Genomic DNA, 24,121 nt, shown 5'->3' with positions numbered 1-24,121 from the left:
CTCCTGCAGGCTGAAGAATGGTAGTAAACATGCCTCACCTGCAGTTGTATGCTACAAGAGAGAACTGGGCATAAAGACATTGGAATGAGGGCTGGGTTCAAGGGAACAAAGAGGTATCAATGCTTTGAAGCTGCCTCACAAAATCAATAACAGGTGTAAGGGAAAATACAAAGCAGAGAAAAAGATGCACTCTTTAATCTAGGACAGCTGCTCTCAACCATTCCAGATTACCCCTTTCAGAAGTCAGATTTGTCTTGCGTACCCCCAAGTTTCACTTCACCTAAAAACAACTTGCTTACAAAATCAGGCATAAAAATACAAAAAAGTAACAGCATGCTATTACTGAAAAATGGCTGACTTCCTCATTTTTACCATATAATTATAAAATACATCAATTGGAATATAAATATTGTACTTACATTTCAGTGTATAGTTTATAGAGCATGGTCTGTAATATGACATTTTAATTTGTACTAACTTCGCTAGTACTTTTTATGTAGCCTGTTGTAAAGTAGGCAAGTATCTAAATGAGTTGATGTACCCTCTGGAAGACCTCTGTGTACCCCCCAGGAGTATGTGTACCCCTGGTTGAGAACCATTGATCTAGGAAGTAGAGATCAAGTACAGTATTCAATACTAGGCATATTTTCTATTATAGAGAAGTTATGGTATTTCCTGTGATTGAAGGCAGAAGGGACTCTGATCTCAGATTTTTTTTTATCTCTTTCGTGAGCCTATTTAGGTAATTCTTGATTATATGAAAACCAATGGCTGTCGGACCCCATTGATTAGATTTTAGTGGCCTCTTCCCCGCCCTAATTTTTCTTTTAAAGGGTATTTCTCCCACTATCACCAAAACAAATGAATAGAATAACCACAATAGCCACAACAGGAATAGAAGACGAAAGTAATTCACTTTATGTAAAAAAAGTTCTGCAATCAGTTGGAGCCAACTTCAAATGTCATCTTGTTAGATGGCAATCCTGCTGAAAAAATGGTCCTTGAGAGATTTAGTTACTTACAGTTTGCTAATGTGCAGCAGTAGCAACATATTTTGTAACTCATTAGCTTTGTTAAAGATTCACCAGATACAATCAGTCAATCAATCAAATGAACGGATTTCCAAAATGAAAGGTACTGAAGAGACAGTGAGATTAAGGCCAATTTAAACCTTCAAAACAAGGCATGCAACAGGGTGGCCCACTTCAGCCCATGATATAGCTTGAAAAAATGCAAATAGACCTAGTAAATGTAAAAGCACTTACTCTTCATGGGACTCTCTTGACAGTCAGTCAGCCAAACCATTTGTACATTTTTCTTTACTTATTCAATGTAATTACTTCTGGTTGTGCTATAGAAGCATATTATGCAACAAGTAGGCCCACATCCCTGGATGTTGTTTTGAGTTTGGATAATTCAGACTATATCATGCTTTGAAGCTCACACTAGCTTATTGTTTATCAGAACTTGCATGTAGTAGGAAAGATTTTACCCCACATACAGATTTAAAAAATGCAGGCTTGTACTGTGACTAATGGTAGGAGGTAATTTTATGACCCTCTTGAGGCTGGGGGCTAAACTACAGGACATCAGTGAGAAGTCAGTATGACATATGTATTTCAGCAGCATTTCTGCAATCCTGCTCCATCTTGGGAAATGCTAGGATGCCACCTTCTAGTTATGCAAAATCCAAACTGACTTTGCCCTTGCCCCTCCACAAATTATATGCCCTATGTCAAGCCAGGACCTTCTCGCCTACTGAGTCAAATTGTGCTCCTGGGGTCAGAGCTGGGAAACTGTAGGATTCCACTCACTGACCTTCCTCTGCATTTTTCCGTTGAGAGGAAAAACCAACCACTACCCAGAGGCTGGTCCCCAAGCCCCACAGATCATCCTGTGCCTCCATATTAGCCTTGGGTCCCCACAGTCCCTACTCCCTCTAACAAAGCCACACTGCCAGGGCTCTCCCCTGCTGGTGGCAACCCCTCGGCCCATCCTCCCTTAAGGGGAATTCCCCAGCATGGAGGAGGGAGGGGCTGAAGCAAGTAATACATGGCTATAGGGCTTTCTTCTCTTAACTGCAGTTATCATGATCATCTCATTTCCTGGCACTGGTTGATTTTCCCTCTTCATATAGTGGAATCTCGGCTCTCCCTATTTTCCATGGGACTCTTCACCAAGACGCTCTTTTCAGCAAAAAACAGAGACACCCACAGCACAATTCCTTCTCCCTTACCTCCCAACACAGTTTAAACATCCAGAAATGATGGGGATGAAGGCATATTAACCCCAAATCTTTGCAACCCTGGGATTATTATTCCAGCCTGCTTTCTAGCAGATTGCGGAGCCTACTGCTAAGTGTATTATTCTGTGCATTTCCATCATTGCCTGGTCTTAAAGCAGAGCGCTCCATGGTTCTGGCAAAGCCAAACTACTCCTGCAGGCATTCTGCGTCAAAAAATTAAAAATTCTGCACCAAAAAATTAAAAATTCTGCATACAATATTTTAAAATTCTGCAAATATTATTTGTCGGAACACTACATAATCATGCCAGTTTCAATTATTTTGGTAATTTATTTCAAAATACCTGTCAGCAAGTATGTCTGTAACGATACAGACACCCACAAAAATTCCCCCAAAAGTAGAAAGTTAAAGAAACCCCTATGACAACCTTGTCATAAACAGATAGCTAAGGGTTAATATCTCGTTCACCTGAAGCACCTGACCAGAGGACCAATCAGGAAACCGGATTTTTTCAACTCTGGGTGGAGGGAAGTGTGTGTCTGAGTCTTTGTTTTCTGCCTGCCTGCTTTCTCTGAGCTTTGGAGAAGTAGTTTCTTTTTTCTAGTCTTCTGTTTCCAAGTGTAAGGACAAAGAGATCAAATAGTAAGTTATATGGTTTCTTTTCTTTGGTATTTGCATAAATATAAGTGCTGGAGTGCTTTGATTTGTATTCTTTTGGAATAGGGCTGTTTATTCAATATTCTTTTAAGCAATTGACCCTGTGTTGTATCATCTTAATACAGAGAGAACATTTGTACTTATTTTTCTTTCTTTTTATATAAAGCTTTCTTTTAAGACCTGTTGGAGTTTTTCTTTACTTCAGGGAAATTGAGTCTGTACTCACCAGGGAATTGGTGGGAGGAAGGAATCGGGGAGATCTGTGTGTTGGATTGCTAGCCTGATTTTTGCATTCCCTCTGGGGGGAATAGGAAAAGTACTTTTTGTTTCCAGGATTGGGAACAGAGAGGGAGATTCACTCTGTTTGGGTTCACAGAGCTTGTGTCTGTGTATCTCTCCAGGAGCACCTGGAGGGGGGAAGGGAAAAAGGATTATTTCCCTTTGTTGTGAGACTCAAGGGATTTGGGTCTTGGGGTCCCCAGGGAAGGTTTTTCAGGGGGACCAGAGTGCCCCAAAACACTCTAATTTTTTGGGTGGTGGCAGCAAGTACCAGGTCCAAGCTGGTAACTAAGCTTGGAGGTTTTCATGCTAACCCCCATATCTTGGACGCTAAGGTCCAAATCTGGGACTAAGGTTATTACATGAGTGGCAGCTGGTGGGAGATAGACAGAATCCAGAAGCCAGTAGAAATATTATATTTTTCTTTTCTCTGCTAAGGGCTTTTTAGCAGAGAGAAGCAGTTGGTTTTAAAAGGGAACCAGAGAGAATTTTTTTTTCTGCTCTCTCTCGCAGTTTGTGGCTTGCATGTTAAGGGTCTTTTGTCATGCAATAGCCCTCCCATTAGGAGGCAAGTACCAGCACTTATAGGCATGCAAATAAAGTGGTTTTTCTGGTTTCCCTTCATTGAACATTAGCTAGAGAGAGAAAAGGAAAATTAGCTAAAGGCACTGTTGCTAGGCAGACTTCAGGAGGCAACAGAGAACCTGCAGTTCAGAAGATAAACACCGGAGGGCACCCCAACACAAGAAAACAGGAACCATGACTTCTAAGGCAAAAATTGACGCCGAAGAACAAATCAAAGAAGCTGAACACAGGCGACAACTGGAAATAAAACAAAAAGAGATGGAGATGAAAGAAAGAGAAGAACAGATCAAAGAGGCAGCCTACCAAAGAGAACAGGCAGCCAAAGAGGCAGCCTACCAAAGAGAACAGGCAGCCAAAGAGGCAGCCAAAGAGGCAGCACACAAAAGAAAACTAGAAGAAGAAGAGATGGCCTACCGAAGGAAACAAGCAGAAGATGAGTTGGCCCACAGAAGGAAGCAAGAAGAAGAGGAGGCGGCCCACCGCCGAGACAAGGAAAAACACCAAAAAGAAATGGAAAAACAACAAAAAGAAATGGAAAAAACAACAAAAAGAGAATGAAGAGAAGGAAAAACAGAGAAAACATGAACTGGAGATGGCAAAAGCTGGGCTGCCTGTGCCAGCCAACCCTAACAACCCGGCGCCAAATATTGCTCCACAGCACAGGAAATTTCCCACCTACAAGGCAGGTGATGACACCGAGGCCTTCTTGGAAAACTTTGAAAGAGCCTGTCTTGGGTACAGCATCCCCGAAGACCAGTACATGGTAGAATTAAGGCCACACCTCAGTGGACCTTTAGCAGAGGTGGCAGCTGAAATGCCTAAGCAGCAAATGAATGACTATAAACTTTTTCAAACCAAGGCCAGATACAGGATGGGGATAACCCCAGATCATGCCCGTCGGTGCTTCAGAACCCAAAAGTGGAAACCAGAGGTGTCATTTCCCAAACACGCCTACTACATTGCAAAAAACTATGAGGCCTGGCTAACAGGAAACAACATTCAAACCTTGGAAGAACTGAACCTCCTCATACAAATGGAGCAGTTCTTGGATGGTGTTCCTGAAGACATCACATGGTACATACAAGATGGAAACCCCAAGAATATCGCTGAGGCGGGGGAGATTGGAGCCAAATGGATGGAACTGGCAGAAAGCAAGAAAGCTACTGTCAAGGGGAACGATTACCCCAGGGGGCACACAGACCATAAACCCTACAACCGAGGACAGCCAAAGACCCCACATACCACCCAAGTAAAGCCACAGATACCCTACCCTTCAACCTCACCAGTCTCCAGTAACTCACCTCGGCCCAGTGACCCATCAGATGGAAGATGCTTTAAGTGTAATGAACTGGGACATATCAAGGCCAAGTGTCCCAAGAACACCATGCGAGTGCAATTCATTACACCACCATCACACCAAAGATCCCCAGGCCCGGATGCCTCTCAAATACCCTTGGAGCGAAGGGAAAATTTGAGAGTGGGCGGAAAGAAGGTTACTGCGTGGAGAGACACGGGGGCACAAGTGTCAGCTATCCACCAATCCTTCGTTGACCCCAAATTCATCAACCCAAAGGCCAAAGTTACAATTTACCCCTTCATGTCACAAGCTGTAGACTTGCCTACAGCTCAACTGCCTGTCCAGTACAAAGGCTGGTCAGGAATGTGGACTTTTGCAGTCTATGACAATTATCCTATCCCCATGCTACTGGGGGAAGACTTGGCCAACCAGGTGAGGCGGGCCAAGAGAGTGGGAATGGTTACACGTAGCCAAACCAGGCAAGCTTCCAGACCCATTCCTGTTCCTGAACCGTCCACAGAGGCCCCGTCTGTGTTACCAGAGACCCAGACAGAGGTAGTGGACCCGGATTCCATGCCTACCACTGAAACAGCCACAGCATCTCCAGTCCCAGGCCCGGAACTGGAACAGCAACCAGCACCAGCAAGTACAACTACATCTTCAAACTCAACGCCAGAGGGCGCCAGCGAGCCAAAACTGGCAGAAGCAACAGACAGCCATACCCAAAAGGCTCAGCCAGAGCCTGAAATACCCTCAGGTGCACCAGCGGAGAGCGGTTCACCAGCAACGGAAACAACCCCATCACCTACATCGCTTCCAGAGGGACCAAGCCCAAGTCCACAGTCTGAGGAAGAACTGGTGACCCCAGACTCAAGGGAACAGTTCCAGACTGAGCAGGAAGCGGATGACAGCCTTCAGAAAGCTTGGGCGGCGGCACGGAGCACCCCACCGCCTCTCAGCTCTTCTAATCGATCCCGGTTTGTTATAGACCAAGGACTTTTATACAAGGAAATTCTTTCTGGTGGACACCGGGAAGAATGGCAGCCGCAAAAACAGTTGGTGGTTCCAACTAAGTACCGGGGGAAGCTCTTAAGCTTAGCCCATGATCATCCCAGTGGCCATGCTGAGGTGAACCGAACCAAGGACCGGTTGGGGAAGTCCTTCCACTGGGAGGGGATGGGCAAGGACGTTGCCAAGTATGTCCGGTCTTGTGAGGTATGCCAAAGAGTGGGTAAGCCTCAAGACCAGGTCAAGGCCCCTCTCCAGCCACTCCCCATAATTGAGGTCCCATTTCAGCGAGTAGCTGTGGATATTCTGGGCCCTTTCCCAAAAAAGACGCCCAGAGGAAAGCAGTACGTACTGACTTTAGTGGACTTTGCTACCCGATGGCCAGAAGCAGTCGCTCTAGGCAACACCAGGGCTAACACTGTGTGCCTGGCCCTAACAGACATCTTTGCCAGGGTAGGTTGGCCCTGCGACATCCTTACAGATTCAGGGTCTAATTTCCTGGCAGGGACCATGGAAAAACTGTGGGAAACTCATGGGGTGAATCACTTGGTTGCCACCCCATACCACCATCAAACCAATGGCCTGGTGGAAAGGTTCAATGGAACTTTGGGGGCCATGATACGAAAATTCATCAACGAATTCTCCAATAATTGGGACCTAGTGTTGCAGCAGTTGCTGTTTGCCTACAGGGCTGTACCACATCCCAGTTTAGGGTTTTCACCATTTGAACTTGTGTATGGTCACGAGGTTAAGGGGCCATTACAGTTGGTGAAGCAGCAATGGGAGGGGTTTACGCCTTCTCCAGGAACTAACATTCTGGACTTTGTAAGCAACCTACAAAGCACCCTCCGACACTCTTTAGCCCTTGCTAGAGAGAACCTAAAGGATGCTCAAGAAGAGCAAAAGGCCTGGTATGACAGACATGCCAGAGAACGTTCCTTCAAGGTAGGAGACCAGGTTATGGTCTTGAAGGCGCAACAGGCCCATAAGATGGAAGCATCATGGGAAGGGCCATTCACGGTCCAAGAGCGCCTGGGAGCTGTAAACTACCTCATAGCATTTCCCAATTCCTCACTAAAGCCTAAAGTGTACCATGTTAATTCTCTCAAGCCTTTCTATTCCAGAGACTTACAGGTTTGTCAGTTTACAGTCCAGGGAGAGGATGCTGAGTGGCCTGACGGTGTCTACTACGACGGGAAAAAAGACGGTGGCGTGGAAGAGGTGAACCTCTCAACCACTCTGGAACGTCTGCAGCGGCAGCAAATCAAGGAGCTGTGCACTAGCTTCGCCCCATTGTTCTCAGCCACCCCAGGACGGACTGAACGGGCATACCACTCCATTGATACAGGTAATGCTCACCCAATCAGAACCCCACCCTACCGAGTGTCTCCTCATGCCCAAGCTGCTATAGAACGGGAGATCCAGAACATGCTACAGATGGGTATAATCCGCCCATCTACCAGTGCATGGGCATCTCCAGTGGTTCTGGTACCCAAACCAGATGGGGAAATACGCTTTTGCGTGGACTACCGTAAGCTAAATGCGGTAACTCGTCCGGACAACTATCCAATGCCACGCACCGATGAGCTATTGGAAAAGTTGGGACGTGCCCAGTTCATCTCTACAATAGACTTAACCAAGGGGTACTGGCAAGTACCGCTAGATGAACCTGCCAAGGAGAGGTCAGCATTCGTCACCCATGCGGGGGTGTATGAATTCAATGTCCTTCCTTTCGGCCTTCGAAATGCACCCGCCACCTTCCAGAGGCTGGTAGATGGTCTACTAGCTGGACTGGGAGAATTTGCAGTTGCCTACCTCGATGATGTGGCCATTTTTTCAGACTCCTGGCCCGAACACCTACTACACCTGGAAAAGGTCTTTGAGCGCATCAGGCAGGCAGGACTAACTGTTAAGGCCAAAAAGTGTCAAATAGGCCAAAACAGAGTGACTTACCTGGGGCACCAGGTGGGTCGAGGAACCATTAACCCCCTACAGGCCAAGGTGGATGCTATCCAAAAGTGGCCTGTCCCACGGTCCAAGAAGCAGGTCCAATCCTTCTTAGGCTTGGCCGGATACTACAGGCGATTTGTACCACACTACAGCCAAATCGCTGCCCCATTGACCGACCTGACCAAAAAGACCCAGCCAAATGCCGTTAAGTGGACTAATGAGTGTCAAAAGGCCTTTACCCAGCTTAAGGCGATGCTCATGTCTGACCCCGTGCTCAGGGCCCCGGATTTTGACAAGCCATTCCTAGTAACCACAGATGCATCTGAGCGTGGTATAGGAGCGGTGCTCATGCAGGAAGCAACAGATCACAACTTCCATCCTGTCGTGTTTCTCAGCAAGAAACTGTCTGAGAGGAAAAGTCACTGGTCAGTCAGTAAAAAGGAATGCTATGCCATTGTGTACGCCCTGGAAAAGCTACGCCCATATGTTTGGGGACGGCGGTTCCAACTACAAACTGACCATGCTGCACTAAAGTGGCTTCATACTGCCAAGGGGAACAACAAAAAACTTCTTCGTTGAAGTTTAGCTCTCCAAAATTTTAATTTTAAAATTCAACACATCACAGGAGCTTCTAACAAAGTAGCTGATGCACTCTCCCGTGAAAGTTTCCCAGAATTCAGTAGTTAAAAAGTGTTCTTAAAATGTAGAAGTCTGTTAGTTATATACTTAGGAGTATATGTAAAGGCCTATGTGTTGTATTAATCTGTTTATTTTCAAGTTCTAGAAGGAAATCGCCGCCAGTAAGCTTCCCCACTGTCTGCAATTTGGGGGGCGTGTCATAAACAGATAGCTAAGGGTTAATGTCTCGTTCACCTGAAGCACCTGACCAGAGGACCAATCAGGAAACCGGATTTTTTCAACTCTGGGTGGAGGGAAGTGTGTGTCTGAGTCTTTGTTTTCTGCCTGCCTGCTTTCTCTGAGCTTTGGAGAAGTAGTTTCTTTTTTCTAGTCTTCTGTTTCCAAGTGTAAGGACAAAGAGATCAAATAGTAAGTTATATGGTTTCTTTTCTTTGGTATTTGCATAAATATAAGTGCTGGAGTGCTTTGATTTGTATTCTTTTGGAATAGGGCTGTTTATTCAATATTCTTTTAAGCAATTGACCCTGTGTTGTATCATCTTAATACAGAGAGAACATTTGTACTTATTTTTCTTTCTTTTTATATAAAGCTTTCTTTTAAGACCTGTTGGAGTTTTTCTTTACTTCAGGGAAATTGAGTCTGTACTCACCAGGAAATTGGTGGGAGGAAGGAATCGGGGAGATCTGTGTGTTGGATTGCTAGCCTGATTTTTGCATTCCCTCTGGGGGGAATAGGAAAGTACTTTTTGTTTCCAGGATTGGGAACAGAGAGGGAGATTCACTCTGTTTGGGTTCACAGAGCTTGTGTCTGTGTATCTCTCCAGGAGCACCTGGAGGGGGGAAGGGAAAAAGGATTATTTCCCTTTGTTGTGAGACTCAAGGGATTTGGGTCTTGGGGTCCCCAGGGAAGGTTTTTCAGGGGGACCAGAGTGCCCCAAAACACTCTAATTTTTTTGGGTGGTGGCAGCAAGTACCAGGTCCAAGCTGGTAACTAAGCTTGGAGGTTTTCATGCTAACCCCCATATCTTGGACGCTAAGGTCCAAATCTGGGACTAAGGTTATTACAAACCTAGTTCCTGTTCTCTGGCTCCTCCCTAAGCCCAACCAGGGGCCAGACACCCAAAACCCCTTTCCCACCCAGCACCCAGCCATGCCCCCATGCCAATACACCTGAACCCCTGGGCCCCAGAGCCCAATCACAAGTCTCCTCAGCTCAGATAACCGCACCCCCTCCCCACAGAGTCCAGCCAAGGGACCTCCTTGCCCAGACACCTGCCCCCACCCTCCCAGAGCCCAGTCATGGCCCCTCTCCAGCCCAGACACCTGCCCTGTTACCCCTGAGCCAGGAATCCAGAGGGAGAAAGAGCCTGATGCTGGGTCCAGGGTTTGTGTGGTTTCCTGTCCACTGCCATCTCCTTCTCTCAGGGTGTGCAGGGAACTGCAGCTGCTCAGATCCCTGTAATTCCCTTCCCTCCCCCGGCAGTGTCTTCTATGTGTGAGCTGGGATCCACTGGGTCCAGCGGCCCCTAGTGGTGGCCAGCAGCACTGCAGCCATTTCTTTGGGGGGAAAGGAAATTCTGCATATGCAACATCAATTTCTGCAAAATTCTGCATTGCATAGTGGTGCAGAATTCCCACAGGAGTAATCCGGGCCCAGGTTAGTCTTAATCCACCCATAATAGGAAAGGAGACTATTGAGAAGTCAGTCCACTTCTGTCAGCATCAAGAACCCAGGAAACCTGTAAACTTCATCTTTCCTTGCTTACAGTAAGTGCTTCATGCAGTTGGCATGACGTTTCTTTTTAGTCTTACACTTGAATTTTATGCCATAACACAGAGATACAGATGAAACTTCTTGCTGGCTGCACAAAGCAGGAAAATCTGAGGCAGTGGCAGTTTTGGTTTGGACAGTACATTTTCAGGACTCTTCCTTTCAACAGAACACCAGAAACAAATATCTGATATCTAAATCTATCATCACTGCCAATTCTACTTGTGCTTTGGACAGAGTCAAAGAATGTCTTTCATCCTTAATTCCCCTCCTCTCTCTGCGTACTTAGATGAGGACTTTAGGAGTAGAGTTAACACAAACTCCACCCCACTCCCATCTTCACTTTTCTACCACTCCATCTCCTCATTTGTCCTGTGGAACATAAAAAGAGGGACTAGGCACACCTGCCGCAGCAAGACAGCCTCTGGCATAGGGTTGAACAATGACCCAACTGAAAATATAATGACCACATCTTTAATGCATTATGAGTTAGGGTAATAACACAATCAGAGGCAGTTACTGATGCAATTATGCATGAACAATTAATTTATAAACAAAGTTTATTTATAAAGTTCAATAATTAGAGGATAATATATAGCAATTGATTTTAAATCCAAAAGATCTCAGTATAAATTATGTACAACATTAGCACAGTTCTAAATAAAATATTAAAAAGATCACAAAATATATTTGCTCTTCCTAGTGTTCCAAGGTTAATACATTTACATTTAATCTACATTAAAAACTGCTTTTTGTCTGGAATTGTTATTTTAATTGTATGCAGAACACAATAAACATATCAGGCCTAGATGCCACGTTTAAAATGTATTTACAAGTATAGGCACTTCAGGATCAAGAAGAAAATGGAGGAGATATAGTCTCAAGAAAGTTGTACTCTGACTAAAACACACACAAACGCACTCACACACACACTCATGCCCATTTTAAATCTGTTGGAAGACAAAATGGACAACACTGGCACAGAGAGCACTTCTACAACAGCAAAATGGAAAATTTGCAATTAGATTAGACAGGTTATAATGGAGTTTAATTTTAATTCAGGCCTTGAAGCCCTTACGAGGTTATCAGTGCCTTCTGCAGTGAATATTTATTTCTCAGAACCTGAATGAGTTTTTATAGGAACTGTGTTTAGACAGGACTAAGCTACGCTGATTTTCATTTCCTGGTCTCCATGGTGGGTTTGCAAGGAGAAAGAGGATGTAGGGTTGTGATCTACTTTGAGTATTCCTTCCTTCAAGCCTCCTCTCAGCTTTTTCTTACTGACACTCCGAGACATATAGGAATAACATAAAGCTCGGAATGTTAGTTGGTGTTTATATATTGCTTTCAATGTATTCCTTTAATAAATAAAATGAAATAAAGCAACAGCAAAAGCTATTAATATTGTAGCTTTTTCCCTTCTCCCCATATCAACTCAGGGCTCTGATATAAAATGAGTGCAGTTACTTTCCAAACTAAGAGGTGAGCAAGAGAGCAGTACTCAAGGGAACATCATTTTTTTGACAGCTCAGATTTCAAACTTTAGTCTCCCTCCAGACACATTTTGATTTCTCCCACCCTACACAAAGTTGTGTCTCCTTTACCTCAAACTCACTCTGTGCCTCAGAGAGATTTCCCCTCCGCTCTATCCTGGAACTTGTCTGCTGATGCTAAGATCTGACTGCAAATAGCCTTTTAAAATGATTCACTGCTTAGTGAATATGAAAGCCTCTCTGCTCTGTATCTGGTTCCTAATGCTTTGTTATGTAGCACATTATTACTGCCTACTATTTTAAGAGAGAGTATTCTATCCATTATATTCACCATCCAAGTATCTCCCCACAGAGCAGAGGCTGGGAAGCCATTCTGCTCCAGCCGTGGCCCTAGCACATGCCATGTACCACACACTATCCCCTTAATCGGTCAGAGCCCTGAGCTCTTTCAAGTCTCTACAGGCATATCCATGATACTTAACCATGGTTTAAGACCTAAAATTTTAGACATAAGCAACTTTTACAGACCTACCACCATTTTAACTAGCTGACAATCTCTGTCATAGTTTATGTGACTGTTTCTGAAAAAGAAGGAAAACGTCTTCTTTCAGCTTCGGCCAAGAGAACTGTTTTTCTCCCCTCCCCCTCATGATATCACGTGACTGCAGTAACAGCAGGAATACCCTATCCAATGGGAGTGTAAATGACATTCTACAGACTGCATTGGGTATGGAGAGCTCCCAACAACTGCCTCTGGAAATAGTGCAGACAGCATTTCCACTGATGGAATTAAATGAAATCAGCTGCACTGTGCTGCAGCCATCCAGTTTCCTCTTTGGCTGAAAGTATTGGCATGGACTATGATAAACCTCAGATAACACACAGTCTCAGTCGCCTGACTGCAATGAAGAACTGACTTATTAGTATTCAGCATAACAATGCTGACTGACTTTTAATTTAAAAAAGAGAAGGAGGGAGAGAATGTGATAAAAATCTTATATCTAGAAGTGTGGTTTGTGTGTACAAGGGACTCAAAAACTCCTGGATGACATCCTTACCAAGCAGCAACTAAAAGCAGTGTTAGCCCTCTACTCAGGAGAATGGGTGGACTCCTTAAGAATCCTATTGAGTTACTGAACATATTTACAGAATATTTACAAATATGCGACTGCTTTCTGATGTATGCAACATCTATTTGTACTCCTGCTCAATCAACACTGAATGAAGGCGCATTGAAAAAGTATATTTTCTTTAGTTACAGTCAGCATTAGAATGCAATATTCCTTTTCACTCCTCGCAAATTGCGCTTGTGTTTAAGCAGTCCTGTGATTTATTGACAGCTCACTTCTCTGCCACTATGGAGGAAACATCGGACAAGGTTAGGTAGAGGACTGAGAATCAAGAGCGCAACAGATAGCCAGTATGGGCTTGGGTAGGTCACTTAACCACTCTGTGCCACAGTCTCTTGATGATAATCTTTACCTCCTTAACAGGGGTGCAAAATTCATTAATGTTTATAAATCATGTTGAGAACCTCAGATAGAAGATGACATACAGGTGAAAAATAATATCAGATTTTAAAATACAGTAGTGTTCAGCAGATTGAGTCATCTGTATAGATGACATTTCAGACACTGAAAAGTACAGTAAGCTAAAACAGAACACATAACAGTGTATTTCCTCTGTGAAATATTTTCACACATTAAAGATAACCTTGCATAATCCACTTGTGGTTCTGCTTTGTTCCACTTATATATCGAAGGATCCCTTACACAACACTCCCCACCGTTATGCATTCTCTCCATGGATACAATTATAGTAAATGAAATGGGTTACATGGTTACATATTTCACATACAATGCAGTACACAATATGTACTATAAAATACATACTTGGTAAATGCAATAATTTAAGTTCAACTGCAGACACACTTATGGCATAATACACTTATGACAGAGGCAGCTCTCTAAAAGCCTTAAACTAAGTTCTGCACATAATGGGTATATTTAGCACAAAAAGATAAAATTAAGTACCTATTAAATAAATAGAGTCGGATCTTATGGCATGGTTTCACTTAGCACAGACAAGCTGATGATCACAAACATGCATTCGAGAACACTGTGCATGCATCCCTCTTGCCCAATGCATGCAGTTCCTTCTTATACCTATCTTCATCTCTTGTAGCCACATCTACTCTACACTAAAGTCAATGGGACTACTCACATGAGTAAAAACTAGACAATAGTTGCAGGATTGAGCCTCTAGATTGTAAACTCTTTAGGGCAAGGACCTTCTCTTCTTTCCTAACTGTGAAGCCTTATGCTTATCAACAGCACTGTAAGGATCCTGCTGATGCACAACTATTGAACAGTGCAATTCCCCCATTCTCAATATAATAAGAACAGGAAAGAAATACAGTAATGAGGTTAGAGAGATACAGTCAGCAGAGAGGTTATATAAAACTGAATGATTTTTCATGGCTGAAATAACAATGGCTTTAAGGTGACATTGCCCCTTTTAACTCTCTACTTGCTTTATCTTGCCAGAAAGAAGAAAACATTTTCTTTTGTTTGTGAGCCAGGCTTGCAGGAGGGAATGAGAAGAACCTCCACGAACTCAGAAGTGGGAGTAATTTTTCTTCACCAGCAGGGATGGAGAGACTACATTATCATCCGAATCGTCTGAGTGAGCCTCATCCAAAGGCGGAGAGAATATGGGCTGCAGCTGGTCCTGGGAGGACAAGACTGAAATAACCACAAAGAAGACAGGGGCATCAATAAACATCAATGACAAAACCAGGCCCCTGTGGGAAGTATAATATCTCTGAGCCAGTAGGTTACCACAGTGACCTACTGTTAAGAATAATTCTGTTCCCTCTTTTCCTGCATACAACTCTCATCTCTCTCCTTTCCTGAAAGAGCATGGCAAGCATTAAACTGACCATGATTGATTTGTCTTATTGTCACAAAATCTTCTCAAGTGGTTACACACCATAAAATAAAGCAATTTGAGACCGAAGTCATCTCACATCATAAAAACAGATATTTATGAGCAGGCTAAAAAAGGAAAAATTGACCCAAGCAAGATCAAGTTAAGTGGAAATGTCATGGAGAGGCCTTCAGACAGTCATGCATAAAGAAATGGGAAACAGATGGCTGAGGACAATGATTTCTGACTTGCAATGCACTATAAAGTATCATACATAAATATGTTGGTACTGCATGTAAATATTAACAACAAAAAACTGTCACCGGACTATGATTTATCTTTTTCAAAAATTTTTTTTTTTTTTGGATGAATGGAGGAAGGTCCTTCACTTAACTTGATGGCATTCTTCTATAGACTCCCAGAAAGAAAGAACAGTACTAAGAATGTTGCATGCAGGCATGCATACAGAGCCCATGGAACGGGGGACTCTGGCATGGGGGGAGAAGACACACTGAGCGCCTGTGAGATGGGGCTGGGGGATTGGACAAGTCCCTGAAATAGACGGGGATGGGAAGATGGCACACAGGGACTTTGTGTGTGGTAGTGGTGCTGGTGGGGGGACTGGAGGAAAGCAAGACTCTTCTGGTGTGTATGCAATGTATTCAGCCTACAGAAGCTATGAAGTGTGCACCCCTGCCCCAGTTAAATGCACCTATGTACATTCTGTGTGGACTGCTGCTGAAAAGATGAGGGAAGATTTTCAGAAAAATGGTTTATGAACTAATAATACTGAGGATAGAAGCAAATAAAGGGAACTCTCAGAAGCTGACATAGTAATAAAAAGATGCGACTCTCACAATAAACTGCTTGTTTCTAAACGGTCAGTCTTTGCCTCTCTAATAAGACATACCTGATCCATTAACCTGGTAACTTTGCTGGTACATACTATCTTGCTCTTTTTTCCCCCTTTTTGTGCTCCTTTTAGGTTTTAGGCTCTTTGGGCTCACTCTATGTCTGTGTTTGTACAGAGCTTAGCCCAATAGGGTCCTTACTCTGATTGGGGTCTTTGGGCATTATTGCAATACAAATAAATAATAATCACCGCTAAGCAGCTTGAGTTAGTTTAGCTGTGTTCCGAGAGTCCATTATATACCACTACAGAGGTGGGAAGAGATGCCACTCTAGTTAAATCATGAAGCCAGAAATGCAGAGCTCCACCCTGAGATGGAGAAGGAAGTTATAAACCAATGAGTTTCACATATTGTGGATGTCACCCTTATCTACACAACTTTATGGGAAGGAACAAATGTGACCGAACAAGTAGGATCTTATTGAATACATCTAAATATCAGTCTCTAAAGACTGTTTGCTTATCTTTAAAAAGTTCTGGACTATAGTTACAGAAGTCACATGAAGTGAAGGCCTTGAATAAAATATCATTTATTTTAGCATTTTCCACACAGTGAAATTTTACCTCTCTATTTATAGCTCAATCTAGTTTTTCAAAGAGAAGGTTAAGAGGTGACTTCATTAAAGTTTATAAACTAAATACCAATATGGGGAACAAAAATTTGATAATGGGCTCTTTAGCCTATAAGACAAAGGTATAACAGGATCCAATGGTTGGAAGTTAAAGCTAAACAACTTCAGACTAGAAACAAGGCACACATTATTAACTGAGGGTAATTAGCCATTGTAACAATTTACCAAGGGTTCTGACAAATTCTCCACCAATTTTTTAAATCAAGACTGGATTTTTTCTCAAAGATATCCTCTAGTTTAAACACAAATTAATTCAGGGAAAGTCGTGTGGCTTATGCTATAAGATGGTCAGACAAAATGACCACAGTGGTTCCTTTTGAATCAAGTAGAGACAATATAATGAAAGCCAAGATGCCACTAAACCTGAATAATACCTACTGATTCTAGCCTACTTACAAGTCCTCTTTAACACTTGAACATTTACGAGTCATCTGAAAAGAATGCCACGGGACAGGGTAACTAAATGACTTCTTGCAAAATGTATTTCCACAGAACACAAATCTAGAGGTCATCAAATGCAAGTTTGAGGTTGGAAGGTATGAGGTGAAGAGCTCATTCAACAGCTGAATAATTTAAAGCTATCAAGTCCCTTCATAGGTGTGAGACGATCAGGGAAGAGCATTATTGCACTGGGGGCCTATATCACTAGCGGATGATTAGATCAGGCAACAGCTAAGAGTTAGGGAAGTTAGACTTTTAGTGAATGGATTCAAATGGTTAACAAATTATAACCAACTGCAGAATAGTCAGAGTCACTCATCAAGAGGGTATTTATGACAGAGCATTCTCTTTCGTTCGGTAGTTAGTTGCATTTGCCTTTTGGGAGGATTTGGTTATGCTATCTATAAATGGCCATGTCTAAAGGCAAAGAGTCCAAAGAGACATGTAGTATCCAGCCCGAAAACAACATGTTAGACTTATATTCACGTGTATGCTTGCTCTCTCTTCAGTGGCAAGCTAAATATTTTCTAACCTCCAAGAGTGTTTTGAAAAATCTGCCACTTTCTTAGGGGCAACGAACAAACACCCCTTTGTCTTCTGCCTCTTTCTTCCAATACTCACTAGAAGAGGGCTGCAAAGAGGAAAGTTTGTGATCCTTTGATCTCCTCTCTCTCCCTTCAGCAGTAAGTTCCTCCACAACTTCTTCACTGGTCACTTCACTGTCTTCATCATCTGGAATAATTCAGCAATCAGAAACCTCATGACTGCACAGTGATGGTGCTCTATTATTATTAATTATTTGTATTATAGCAGCACTAGTCATCCAGATTTTCTAGAGCTACAGTTATTTTTATTTACCTGGTCTCCCTTGTACTTGTAGACAGTTGAAAAGATATTACCACATCTCTCTGGCTGACTGGGGATGCTTCTTTATTATCAGATAAATCTATTTCCCTTAAGCAAGAAAGGTGAAATCCTCCCAAGTCCCAATTTCTCCATGGTTGAAGCCTGAAATGTCATGGAAACTCCCAAGGTACATCTACATGCTGGGGCTGAGCTGGAAGCAGACAGGCTGCACAGAGGAACACCGTATCTTCTTGGATACTACCCTTTTACCCCTAGAGGTGGTCACTCCAACTCAAGGTTGTGACAAACAGGCAGGGCAGTATGTGGGGAACTTGCATTCAGACTGTCCGGGTATCTATTTTGTGGCTACAAGATTTCAATCTTCAAGACTACTAATCTTTCACAATTTTTAAAGAGAGCTTTAGGTCTAGTGAGAGTGCCCATTCATAGCCCACATACTTCTGAACATAGAGGGAAATGAGATTACCAGGAGAGGCTGATATGAAGGCTGAAGATAAAGGTTTCCTGAGTGCTGATGAGATTTGTTTCTTCTTCCCATTGGAAACAGCAGGGAATGTTCTTTCACTTGAAGCTCTGGAGACAGAGGACCTGCAAAAGATGCACTGCATTACCATGAAGCAGGAATCACTAATCCACCTGCAGAGCTGCAGGCAGGAAACATGAGACAGATATAGTTGAAAGACAGACAGACAGAAACTGTAACAACTCACAGAGATGACAACATGTAAACCAGAAGAGATTGCACAGGTGGACTTTATGTAACAACTACCTCCTTGTTTCATCTCCCAAGGAACAATGTTGGGCAGCGTGGATGACATGAACCTGCTCTGTATTACTTTATTGATCTATGGTTGTCCGATTGCTTTATTGCTTTATATGCTCTATGACTGTCTGATTGCTGTAAGGATGCTTCCTGACTATATGATGCTAAGTCAAAAGGGGCTTTTAGGAAAAACAAGCAGAAAACAAAAGTGATTCTGGCAATTACAGGCCAGTCAGCCTGACTTCAGTACTGGGCAAACTGGTTGAAAGTATAGTAAAGAACAGAATTGTCAGACACATAGATGAACATAATTTGTTGGGGAAGAGTCAACAGGCTTTTTGTAAATGGAAATCATGCCTCACCAATCTACTACAATTATTTGAGGAGGTCAAAAAGCATGTGGACAAGGGAGATCCAGTGGATATACTGTACTTAGATTTTCAGAAATCCTTTGACAAGGTCCCTCACCAAAGACTATTAAGCAAATTAAGCTGTCATGAGATAAGAAGGAGGGTCCTCTCATGGATTCATAACTGGTTAAAAGATAGGAAACAAATGGTAGGAATAAATGGTCAATTTTCAGAATGGAGAGGTAAACAGTGGTGTCTGTACTGGGGTCTCTACTGGGATCAGCACTGGTCAACATATTCATAAATGATCTGGAAAAAGGGGCAAACAGTGAGGTGTCAAAATTTGCAGATGATACAAAACTACTCAAGATAGTTAAGTCCAAAGCAGACTGCAAAAAGCTACAAAGGGATCTCACAAAATTGAGTGATTGGGCAACAACATGGCGGATGAAATTCAATGTTGATAAATGCAAAGTAATGCACATTGGAAAGCATAATCCCAACTATATATATAAAATGATGGGGTCTAAATTAGCTGTTAAAACTCAAGAAAGAGATCTTGGAGTCATTGTGAATAGTTCTCTGAAAATATCCACTCCATGTGCAGCAGCAGTCAAAAAAGTGAACAGAATGTTGGGAATCATTAAGACTGGAATAGATAAGACAGAAAATATCATATTGCTTCTATATAAATCCATGGTACACCTACATCTTGAATACTGCAAATAGATGTGGTCACCCCATCTCAAAAAAGATATATTGGATTTGGAAAAGGTTTAGAAAAGGGCAACAAAAATAATTAAGGGTATGGAACAGCTTCTGTATGAGAAGCGATTAATAAGATCGGGACTTATCAGCTTGGAAGAAGATGACTAAGGGGAGATACGATAGAGATTTATAAAATCATGACTGGTGTAGAGAAAGTAAATAAGGAAGTGTTATTTACTCCTTCTCATTATACAAGAACTAGGGGTCACCAAATGAAATTAATAGGCAGCTGGTTAAAAACAAACAAAAGGAAATATTTCTTCACACAATGCACAGTCAACATGTGGACCTCTTTGCCAGAGGATGTTGTGAAGGCCAAGACTATAACAGGGTTCAAAAAAGAAAGAAAGAAATTCAAGGAAGCTAGGTCCATCAATGGCTATTAGCCAGCATGGGCAGGGACAGTGTCCTTAGCCTCTGTTTACCAGAATCTGGGAATGGGTGACAGCGGATGGATCACTTGATGACTACCTGTTCTGTTCATTCCCTCTGGGGCACCTGGCATTGGCCACTGTTGGAAGACAGGATACTGGGCTATATGGACCTTTGGTCTGAACCAGTATGGCCGTCCTTAATTTCTTCAAGAAAACACTTCGTGAGTCTTTAAGAAAACGATGTCCGGGCTATTAGTTGGTCTGAGAACCACGGCTCCAATAAAGTTAAAAGACTGATTCTGCCAGGGCTCGGGGCCTACGATCAAAAGGATACTAAAAAGTTTAAAAGTCCCTCATACTGGCTTGTCCAGAAGAACGGGTCCAGACACAGAGGGGTTCTGCAGAGGGAGCCTGAAGAAACTGGGTTACCTGGCTAACGTCAGGGGACAGGCCTGCACAGAATCGTAGGGCTGAAAGGGACGAGAAGTCTTCTAGACCAGTCTCCTGGACTCAAGGCAGGACTAAGTATTAGGTAGGCCATCCCTGATTCTACAGCCTCTCTAGGCAATTTATTCCAGTGCTCAACGACCCTGACAGTTAGGAAGTTTTTTCTAATGTCCAACCTAAACTGCGTTTGCTGCAATTTAAGCCCATTGCTTCTTGCCCTATCCTCAGAGGTTAACAAGAACAATTTTTCTCCCTACTCCTTGTAACAATCTTTTATATACTTGAAAACTGTTATGTCCCCTCTCTGTCTTCTCTTCTCCAGACTAAAAAAACCCAATTTTTCCCTTATAAGTCATGTTTTCTAGACCTTTAATCGTTTTTGTTGCTCTCCTCTGGACTTTCTACAATTTGTCCACATCTTTCCTGAAATGTGGCGCCCAGAACTGGACACAATACTCCAGTTGAGGCCGTATCAGTGTGGAGTACAGTGGGAGAATTACTTCTTATGTCTTGTTTACAACACTCCTGCTAAAACATCTCAGAATAATGTTTGCTTTTCCCCCCCCAACACCGTTACACTGTTGACTCATATTTAGCTTGAGATCCAATATGACCTCCAGGTCCTTTTGACAGTATTCCTTCCTAGGCAGTCATTTCCCATTCTGTATGTGTGCATTTGATCGTTCCTTCAAAAGTGGAGTACTTTGCATTTGTTCTTTTTGAATTTCATCCTATTTATTTCAGACCATTTCTCCAGTTTGTCTAGATTGTTTTGAATCAGAGCGCGATTCCTCCAAAACACTTGTAACCCCTTCCAGCTTGATATAATCCGCAAACTTTATAAAAGTGTACTCTCTGTGCCATTATCTAAAAATGATTGATGAAGATATTGAACAGTACTGGACCCAGGACCAATCCATGTGGGTGGAGGCACCAACTTTGTGATTTCCCTGGGGGTGCTAAACCTGTGCTTCGCCACAGGCCCCTCTCCCACTCCACCCCTTCTCCTAAGCCCCCACCTCTGCCCCGCCTCTTCCTGTCCCATCTCCACCTCTTTCCGCCCCACCTCTGCCTGTCCCGTTCTGCTCCCTCCCCTCACCTCTTCTTGACCCTGCTCCTCTCCCTCTCCCCCAGTGTCTTCTGTACACTGCTGAGCAGCTGATTACTGGCAGGTGGGGGACACTGAGGATGAGGGGGAAAAGCCAATCCGCAGGGCTGACGGTGGGTGCTGAGCATCCACTATTTTTTTTTCTGTGGGTGTTTCAACCCCAGAGCAACCATGGAGTTGGCACCTATGCCGGTGGGACCCCACTTAATATGCCTTCCAGCTTGACTGTGAACCACCTTCTGGGAACAATTATGTACCCACCTTATAGCAGCTTCATCTAGGTTGTATTTCCCTAGTTTGTTTATGAGAAGGTCATGACAGACAGTATCAAAAGCCTTACTAAAGTCAAGATATACCACATCTACCACTTCCCCACTATCCACAAGGCTTGTTATCATGTCAAAAAAAGGCATTAGGTTGGTTTGACAGAATACATGTAAACTGTTTATTGTTTTAAAATCCTTGTTCTCTTGCTCTATGCAGTGTTCCCACTATTAAAAATACACCATATAGAATTTAGAAAATGCTTTCTGGTCACTCAGCATAGACCATTTGTCACAGGCAGCCCCCAGAGTGCAGAGGTATAGTGGCTGGGGGCTGCCTGTGACAAATAACCCTGCTGAGGAATTCAGGGTTAGTAAACAGGGATATTAGCGTGGGAGAATCATATGATTCCATCCTGAGAGAGGAAAAAGCTTGGGCTTGTCACCTGAGGGGTGAGCTCTGACAGTAGTGTGGCTTGTCCTGTAACCATGACAGTATCTAAAGCTTTGAGGATAGTAAACCATGGAAAGAGAGGAAATGATTTTCGATACAGTCATTGTACATGTAAAAAATTAACAAATCTGTGTGTTCCTGCTGAGGAAAGCCACTGGACTGCACATGAGATTCCATTCTAGCCTTTTCCCCTAGACTTTAGACTTTCCTACGCTAGCCAAGCGCAGTAGCCCTGAGCACTGATTAATATACCTGTCACATACGTAACAATCATTTTCTGCACTTATTTTTCCCACCTCTAAAGGACAAAAACAATGAGAATACCTGAGGAGATTACAGTTGCAACAAGAACCCTTGCAGAAATAGAAGGACGGGGAATTTTTGTTGCATGCCCCTCCTACGCATTTTACTTGTGAACTGTTCATACTGAACATACCTATTGCTCCAAGGGGCTCTCTCTTTTGCTGCCTTGGAGCCTCTACTACAATTTTACATCGATATAGCCATGCAAATAAGTAACAATACTGTGTCCTGGTGGAGACACCTACTCCTGACTTACCTTTCCTCATGCTCTCCTTTACGTGCTAAGTGAGCCCTGAAAACTGACTGGATGAATGTCACAACCTCCTCATCCTCCTTGAAGTCAGAAGACAAGCTTAAAGAGCTGGACCCGTGAGACATGTTGAGGCCCTGCAGTGTAAAGAGACCAAAGGAAAAAATTAGCCTTTTAACAAATTCCTTGCCAACATAACTGCACCTTTCACATTTTTATTCTTGATTGTGAATGTGGTGTCACTGAGCAGTGAGCAAGCATTTAATTTCTTTTGGGTTGCAGCCCAGTGGGGTTTTACTAGACTTCTATTGATTCAATGATAATCTGTCATCATACAGTTGTTAAATAACTACACAACAGATGAAGGGTAGGCAGCTGAAATGAATGTTAAATGATTTCAGTGGTACTGAGGGCAGGACTCGTCCTCAAGCTAAGAGAGTTAAGGCAATCTCTAAGATGAGTCTGACCTCTGTACAAAGCAGAAGTTTGTCAATGCCGCCAAACTGAGCTGAAGCTGAGCTTAAATATTATAATGTGTAGTGAGATAGAGGGCCTGGCTAGAGAATTCTTCATTCATTTTAGACTCCCTAGATCTAAATGGCTACTTAGGAAACCAGTACATTTACAGCATCTAAAATGTGTAATCAGTAAGAAAGTCTTTTTATATTCAGAGCCTGGCACAGGGCCAAGAGTGACATGATTTAAGAAATACGCTGCAAATCTTCAGCAGAGCATGCTGAATACCAGACTCCAAACCAACCATCATTTTCAACTTCTTGTTTCTAAAGCACAATGAGTAATGTTTGCCTAGCGCTAGGACTCCATGAGTGCCTGGGTGCAGTGCAGCTTTTGAAAAGGCTGCACCCTAACAGTATAACCCTTTACTCTTACTTGATGACAGAACCAGATAAAGAAAGCCAGCAGCTTGGATACAGGTTGCAGCCTACTGCAAGAAGATACTATGGCTTTATTTCTCAGGAGGACTATGAAGTAGATGGTAAAAAGGAAAGCCAACAAATGGGCTTAACACATTTTGGAATTTAAATGACACCATATGCCAAAGTATTAAAAAAGCCCTCTGGATGAGTTACAGAACCAAACCTGGAAGGCTTGAAAGCCTAGTACTTTGCATTGTAAACTGACTGTAAATAACGGGAAAATGAAGAAGCACAGTGTGTCTATGTCCCCACTTGCCCCAACAGTTACCTTATTTCCAAGGCTATGCATGGCAGGAGATTTTCGACTGAGTGTGTTATTCAATAACAATTTCTGCCGAGCTAAATGTCCCCTGAAAGCTGCCTGAATCACAACAGCCGCCTAGCAGGGACAGAGATAAATGG

At 43.0% G+C, this 24,121-nt stretch overlaps 1 protein-coding gene across 3 annotated transcripts in view; it reads right to left on the bottom strand.

The window, feature by feature from the left end:
- Nucleotides 1-10,978: 10,978 nt before the first annotated feature.
- Nucleotides 10,979-24,121, bottom strand: part of IQCE (IQ motif containing E) — a 43,502-nt gene continuing 30,359 nt past the window's right edge. For all 3 annotated transcript variants that reach the window (XM_050966313.1, XM_050966315.1, XM_050966314.1), the window contains exons 19-23: nt 23,988-24,098; nt 22,788-22,918; nt 18,168-18,289; nt 17,456-17,566; nt 10,979-14,667 (exon numbers count right to left, since the gene is read on the bottom strand). In XM_050966313.1, coding sequence (XP_050822270.1) covers nt 14,540-14,667; nt 17,456-17,566; nt 18,168-18,289; nt 22,788-22,918; nt 23,988-24,098 — 603 coding nt within the window. In that variant the 3' untranslated portion in view covers nt 10,979-14,539. The remainder of the gene's footprint in view (nt 14,668-17,455; nt 17,567-18,167; nt 18,290-22,787; nt 22,919-23,987; nt 24,099-24,121) is intronic.

Source organism: Gopherus flavomarginatus, chromosome 9, assembly GCF_025201925.1.
Source record: "Gopherus flavomarginatus isolate rGopFla2 chromosome 9, rGopFla2.mat.asm, whole genome shotgun sequence".
In the NCBI taxonomy this organism is placed as follows: domain Eukaryota; kingdom Metazoa; phylum Chordata; order Testudines; family Testudinidae; genus Gopherus; species Gopherus flavomarginatus.
Note: the sequence above shows the minus strand (reverse complement) of the source record. Positions and strands in the feature narration are given on the sequence as shown.